The sequence below is a fragment of the Toxotes jaculatrix genome, chromosome 13 (genome assembly GCF_017976425.1).
Source record: "Toxotes jaculatrix isolate fToxJac2 chromosome 13, fToxJac2.pri, whole genome shotgun sequence".
In the NCBI taxonomy this organism is placed as follows: domain Eukaryota; kingdom Metazoa; phylum Chordata; class Actinopteri; family Toxotidae; genus Toxotes; species Toxotes jaculatrix.
This window is the reverse complement of record NC_054406.1, coordinates 494,747-502,187: the sequence shown is the minus strand read 5'-3', so window position 1 is coordinate 502,187 and position 7,441 is coordinate 494,747. Positions and strand designations below refer to the sequence as shown.

The 7,441-nt window shown below is 48.3% G+C and overlaps 1 protein-coding gene across 1 annotated transcript; it reads right to left on the bottom strand.

Moving 5' to 3' along the window:
• Nucleotides 1-199: 199 nt before the first annotated feature.
• vps45 (vacuolar protein sorting 45 homolog) lies at nt 200-6,659 on the bottom strand. The gene is made up of 15 exons (XM_041054118.1): nt 6,423-6,659; nt 6,180-6,314; nt 6,020-6,080; nt 5,498-5,577; nt 5,291-5,359; nt 4,863-5,000; nt 4,380-4,490; nt 4,018-4,152; nt 3,600-3,713; nt 3,110-3,277; nt 2,642-2,800; nt 2,013-2,120; nt 1,796-1,917; nt 1,159-1,290; nt 200-734 (listed from the first exon to the last, which is right to left on the bottom strand). Exons 1-15 carry the CDS (start codon nt 6,513-6,515, stop codon nt 653-655), a joined length of 1,707 nt encoding a protein of 568 aa, XP_040910052.1. The 5' UTR covers nt 6,516-6,659; the 3' UTR covers nt 200-652.
• Nucleotides 6,660-7,441: the final 782 nt, after the last annotated feature.

Below are 7,441 nucleotides of genomic sequence, written 5' to 3'. Positions count from 1 at the left end.
CTCCCTCTCCATCTGTACTCATTCATGTCCCATTGATGCTTGTCTCTCACTGGGCTTCCCTCCTCCCGTCGCTCCCTGCAGGTGTTTCTGTCTGAGACGCTGAGACGGCAGGTTTCCCTCTGTCACACCTGATCCAGGAACAGCAGGTAAAGATGAACGGATTTAAAATGTCAGATCACTGATGGATCACATGACGGCGTTCGGTCACATTTCTGTTTTATTGTTGTTCAAACATTCAGACACATAAAAGGGACATTCCACTCAAACACACGTGCAAACAGCCACTGATGGAGGGAGCTTCAGCACAGACGACTCACACAGACTCAGCTGTCTGTCTGTCTGAGTCCACATACACTCAGTGTCTCACCTCATTAGGACACAGTGTCCTGATGTTGGGCTTGTGTTTGTACTTCAGTGTTTTATCACTCAGCTCAGAGTCAGTGATGGTGTTGTACTGCACTGTGTTAGATTCTGGGGTGTTCCTAATAATCTGACCCACTGGTGTGTGTAAACAGGGAGGACAAAGAAACTGAAACAGAAGCTTCTGAGAAAGTTTGGACTTCTCCTTCACACGAAGACAAACAGGGACACAAAATGTTGGGAATGTTGTTTTTAATCCAGCGAGCTCTTCACAGGCCTGTCCGTGTGCTTTTCAGCGCCTGTTGCCATGACGACCACTGGCCTGTGATCTGTCGCCGCTGTGACCCGTCGCCAACATCACGTCCTCCAAGAAACTAGGAGAGAAGGAGACAGAGGAGCGTTCAGTTTCAGCTGCTGCTCCGAAGCATCAAAGACTATTTTACTAAGATACAGTGAAAGTTCTGTTTCTGTGTGTGTGTGTGTGTCTGTGTGCGTGTGTGTGTGTGTGTGTCTGTGTGCGTGTGTGTGTGTGTGTCTGTGTGCGTGTGTGTGTGTGTGTGTCTGTGTGCGTGTGTGTGTGTGTGTCTGTGTGCGTGTGTGTGTGTGTGTCTGTGTGCGTGTCTGTGTGTCTGTGTGCGTGCGTGTGTGTGTCTGTGCGTGTGTGTGTCTGTGTGCGTGTCTGTGTGTCTGTGTGCGTGTGTGTGTTTCTGTGCGTCTGTGTGCGTGCATGTGTGTGTGTCTGTGCGTGTGTGTGTGTGTCTGTGTGCGTGCGTGTGTGTGTGTCTGTGTGTGTGAGACCTCTTGGTGTTGTGGATGCTGCTTCCTCCCAGGACGATGCGGACTCCAGGTGTGCTGCGGTTCAGGTTATAAACCGTCAGAGCTTCTTCATACGTGGCTCCACCAATCAGAAACACGATAATGTCCTGAGGCCTGAAACACACACATGCACACACACACATGAACTTTACAGTGTCACAGGTGAGAAGGTCACGGTGTGTGTGTGTTACCTGTCTCTCAGGTGTGTGTGTTACCTGTCTCTCAGGTGTGTGTGTTACCTGTCTCTCAGCTGTGTGTGTTACCTGTCTCTCAGGTGTGTGTGTTACCTGTCTCTCAGGTGTGTGTGTGTTACCTGTCTCTCAGCTGTGTGTGTGTTACCTGTCTCTCAGCTGTGTGTGTGTGTTACCTGTCTCTCAGCTGTGTGTGTGTGTTACCTGTCTCTCAGCTGTGTGTGTTACCTGTCTCTCAGCTGTGTGTGTTACCTGTCTCTCAGGTGTGTGTGTGTTACCTGTCTCTCAGCTGTGTGTGTTACCTGTCTCTCAGCTGTGTGTGTGTTACCTGTCTCTCAGGTGTGTGTGTGTTACCTGTCTCTCAGCTGTGTGTGTTACCTGTCTCTCAGCTGTGTGTGTGTGTTACCTGTCTCTCAGGTGTGTGTTACCTGTCTCTGAGGCTGCTGGCTCCCAGGTATGGAAACTGACTGTCTTTGAGGCGACCTTTAATCAGCTGATCCAGAGTGTCGTGAAGCAGAGGCTGATGCTGAGTGTACACGTTCTCCACACCCTGAACACACACACACAGTTACAGCTGGTTGTCATGAGGTGGTTACTACGGTGACCGTGGTTGCTAGGCTGTAATGTGTGTGTGTGTGTTTGCACCTTAAGTCCTTTGAAGAACTGTTTGGTGATGGCGACGGCATCTGTCGGTGTGATGAGGTCACTTCCTCTGATTCTCTTCCCTCCGTACTCCACCACAGCCTGAACCATCTGAGACAGGGGACACGTTCAAACACGTCACCCAGACTGAACCATGTGAGACAGGGGACACGTTCAAACACGTCACCCAGACTGAACCATGTGAGACAGGGGACACAATCAAACACGTCACCCAGACTGAACCATGTGAGACAGGGGACACGTTCAAACACGTCACCCAGACTGAACCATGTGAGACAGGGGGACATGTGGACATGTTCACTTCATCCAGACCACAGGACTCAGCCGTGTAAAGGAAGTGGAGATGGACCAACGTGTCTCCTGCTGTGAACCTGCTGGTCCAGAGACTGACACTGGATCAGTTTACTGCTCTTCTCACTGGGTTAAACGTGAGAACTACATGTTCTACATGTTCTGCTGGAACAGTGAGCGTTTCAGCAGCGTAGCTTTCACATTCGAGCTTTAACGAGTTACAGGTTTTATCTTTGATTCCTGGATCAGTTGTTCGTTCACAAGTCTTCAAACTGAGAGCTTAACCAATCACAGCTGAGCACTGTTGGTGACATCATTACCCTGCGATGCCGTTCAGACACGCCTCTCCTGCTCAACTCGTCCATTAGAGACGGGAGGATGCTGCTGCTGTGACGCTCGTATCTCAAAGCGTAGAGCATGACGAGGCGGACGGCGTCCAGCTCCGAGAGACGAGGGTTCTGCAGGAGACGCCGAACACTCTGAAACACAGGAGACACACGCCCACAGAGTCAGAACGACGAATAAAGACACAGAGACATGAAGCTTTGGGACCAGAACGCACCTGGAGCCGCTCCACCTCAGTCCCACAGGTGGGTTTACCTGAGCTAAAACACACCTGCTGGACAGGTTACAACACTGTGCTGCACCTAAGAATCATCTTCATCATCAATAATCATCTTCATTTAATCTCTGAAATGTCCGAAACAGTGACGTGTTGACACGCAGCAGCTCTTCGTCTCCTGTGGAGGACACGCTCTGTGGCCGTGCAGGTGAATCCAGGCTGTTACCTGCTGAGCACTGGAGTGGTCGTTCTGACAGGCCAGCTCCTGCTCCACCTCTGACACCTCCATCAGCTGACGCTCCGACACCAGCCGAGACAGCTCCCCCACCACCGTCACGTGTTTGGACACGGTGCCCGACATCTTCTTAAACTGAGGGTAGTTGTCTACAAACGCCTGCAGAGAGGACAGACGGGAGACGGGTCAGACACCCGAGGACACGAAAACAGCTGGACTGTCCCTTTAAGACACAGAGCCACCGTCTCAAAGGTGAAATGTTGTAAAGTTAAGTATGAAGATTTTACTTTGAGAGCGTTTTACTACTTGAACCATGTGACGTCATAGAAACGTGTCATTTCAGGTGTGAATCCATGAGTCAGTCCAGAGTTCTGAACACGGAGCGTCAGAAATGATCTATGTGCCTCATTAGGACATGAGACCGGACTGTCCCCTTGGTCTGTGGACCAGGACCCTCTCAGACCCCCCGGCTGTCTCTGACCTTCATGTCCGAGATGGACTCCAGCTTCTGTTGTCCTTTAGGTTTCTTCTTCTGGAAATCCTCCATCAGGTTCTTTATGTTGGTGCCGATCTCTCCAAAGTTCAGGTACAGGTTCTAGGACACACACACACACACACACACACACACACACACACACCTTTATAAGTTAAAGAGAAAATAATAATAATAAAAACTTTTCATCTAAACTTTGTGCTTTGAGACGTTTTGGTGTGTGGATTTTTGAAGCTGTGACAGTAAAGGTCAGGTCTGTGGAAAACACACACTCCTCTGTGTGCTGCACTGATCCAGATCCAGCTGCTTACAGCTGGGAACAGCTGGGACAGGACCTGAGGCCCCAGTGCTCCCAGTGCTCCCAGATAAAACCCGTCACTTCCGGTTTCTGCGTCCTCAGACTCACGTTGGCGTAGAACTCGTCATTCTCTGCAGACAGGACCACTTCTCTCAGGTCTTTGCTGATCCCCGGGACTCTGGACAGGTCAATCCTGTTGTTATTTAGACCCAGCAGCTCGTGGACCATGGCCTGGTAGGTCCACTACAGGACAGAGGGACATTTTAATGAAGGAAATACATGTGATGTGAAAGGTGCCTCAGGCTGTAAAGTATAAACTGTACCTGTGTCACACACACACACACACACACGTCATCAACAGAGAAGTAGAAGAAGAAGAAAACGTCCGCTGAGTTAATAACAAGAGGAAACTCCTGTTCTCCGTGAATGAGCCTGATGATGTCACGGTGTGGAGCGCTGTGATTGGTCACCTGGTTGAGAAGAGGCGTGATGGCGTCGTCGCTCCGGTCGAGGATCAGCAGCAGAGGAGGAACTTCAGTCTTCCTGAAGTCAAACAGCTCGTACTCCTTCGTGATGATTTGCTGACGACAGCGATGGAGGTCAGAGGGAGACGTTAACGAGAACAGAGAAGAAAAGTGGACACTGAGCCGATCTGATGAAGCATCATTACTGCAGACACACCAATCAGACTGGAAGGACTCGCTCAGAGAACTTCCTGCTCAGAGAAATGTCCTGCCAACAAAATGTGAGCTAACGCTGTTAGATAAATGTAGAGTAGTAAAAGACACAATGTCCCTGAAACGTCCTGAAGGCGAAGAGAGACACTGAGAGACACTGAAGTAAAGTACAGAACCTCACAACTGGACTGAATTATAGTACTTGACTAAATGTACTTAGATCCTGTCCCGTTAGACACTGAGACAACGAGTGATGAGTGTCGGTGCAGTGGAAACCTTCACGCTCTCGGCCAGACGTTTGGACATGTCCGAGGACAGCTGGTAGCGAATCATCGGACACTTCTTCAGGGCGAGGAGGACGGAGGTCAGACCCTGAGTGCAGCGGGACAACATGGAGGGCTCCCAGCTCCGACCCTGACAGACATATACATACACAGATTTATATAAAGAGACACAGAGGACAGGAAGAGGATCGTCCCTCTGATCTGTCTCGGCTGTGTCTTTCAAACGTTGACTTCAAAACTTTGACCTCTGTTCAACAGAGGTCAAAGTTCATATTTAGAACTGGTTTTCTTTTGTTTTGTTGTCTTTGTTGACCCCACATAAAGAGTCCAGTGTCCACATGCTGCTACAGAGACGCCATGTTCCACTCGTCCAGACAGAATCAGCCTGAACAATGAACAGAGACGGGTCCTGGTTCTTACCCTGGCCACGCCCTGCAGGTTCAGGGAGAACAGGTGAGGATTCACCGCGATGAAATCTCCATAAAACTCCTGCACACGCACACACACACACACGCACACACACACACCTGTTAAACATGGCTTCGTGTCTGAATGATGAACTGATGATGAGTCCAACATGTCAACGTGTCTGGACTCTGTTTCACACTGGTACCACCTGAGACTCACCTGGACTTCAGCCACCACCTCCTGCTCATCAGCTTCAGCCAGAGCTTTGACCTCACTCTTACTGATCACATTACTGAAGTCTGAAACACACACACACACACTGCAGTCAGACAAGGATTAAACATTGAATACAATTTCTAAAAAGCCAGAGTGGAGGACTTTATCTGCCAGTCTTTATAATGTGTTCCTGAAGCTTAGAGCAGCACAGTCAAGCTCAGGTTTCAGTGTTTTGTGTGATTTTGGTGAAGTGTCCCAGTAACAGCAGATGAATCCGCTGTGATCAGCTCCTGTTTACAGTGAACACATGGATGAACAGACACCTCTCACTGGATCACTGTGATACTGAAGGGAACTTAAAAACAGCAGGTTTCTGAGTGAAGTTCTGCAGGACGGACATCAGAGATGTCTGAATCGTATTTTCAGTGTGACATGTTTCATATTTGTGGGTTCAGGTCTGACTGAGTCTGGACTCTGAGGAGAAGGATGTGTTTTGAAGAAAAGAAACTACAATAACTAACTTACAGATGAAGTAGACGCTGTACTTTGGTCTCCTCAGCTCCTGGATCAGCTGTTCTACATTCTCCTGCAGAAAACACATAAAAGATTTCATGACAGCTCCAGAGACAGGACCAATATGAACGTTATTATCACACAGAGAGGACGTGGGACAGCAGGGACGTACCTTGGTGGGTCTGAGGAAGCAGATGGCCTTCAAGTGTTTCATGCTGTCTCTGTTCTGAGAGTCAATCCTCTCAAACAGGTAAACCTCCTTCTGCAGGATCTCAGACTGAGTGTACACCACACTCACTATGCTGGTCTGTAACACACACACACACATTACACACGTCATGTGAGTCACACTCAGTCTGTGTAGATTATCTGTGAATCCGGTCACAGGCTGTACAGAAACCACCAGGACTCTCACCGTCTCTCTGTCCATCAGCAGCACCTTCATCCCGGGCCCGCTGCTCTCCACCATCTTAGAGATGTACTGCTTCACCGCGAGCGTCACGTTCATGATGGCGACAAACACAAACAAAAACAAACAAACAAACGGCAGCTGCAGCTGTGTTACCGCCCGTAACCGAGAGAGAGGGTTTCTGACCGTTCAGGACAACAATCACCTGAGCTGCGACAACAACAAGCTGCAGGCGGCCTTCCGGGTCTGTGACGTCATTACGCGACACGCAGGGCACTGCGTCACTACGTAGAAAGCGTCACTATGTGTATAAATGAACGCACTATGCAGAAGGGTGGCTCCTGGAAGTTTTATTGTTATTATCATTATTGACAATATTTTAATGTTGTAGTCGATTTTCACTCAGTTTTCAGTTTATGAGGAAAAACCAGCTCAAACTTAATCAGTCTGATCCTCAGCTCTGCAGCAAATCCTCCTTCATGCAGGTTCCAATGTTCAGTTAGCATTCAGTCACACTGGAGCAACTTCACTTTATAGTTAATGTACAGCAATGCATCTTGTTTTATAAGCTATTTTATGATATGTATCCAATCTGCAAATGAACCAGTAACTACAGCTGTCAAAATATAACAGCCATAAATACAACTGTGTTCAGTTATATCTCTACTTTAATGATCTTCTTTCATTTGGAGCAGGATTAAGCTAACACAAAGTTAGCTAGAGGCAGCTAACTAGCATCACAGTGACAAGTTTACATATCAGCAACTAATATTTTTTATAAACATCAACTACAGCTATCATGCATTCGTAGGCTTAAATAATATTATTGTAGCTTGGTGTTTCGGTGAAATTGTTTTTTGTTGGAACTTTAGCGGCATTAATTAATCAACAGCAACTTTAATAAGATTCTCAGCTAACATTAGCCTGTTAGCTAGCATTAACCAGTGAGCTAACACTAGCCTTCTTGACCGCTCACAGTCCGCATCCAGAACACTGAGCACGGTACAGGAACCGGCGCGGTGTTC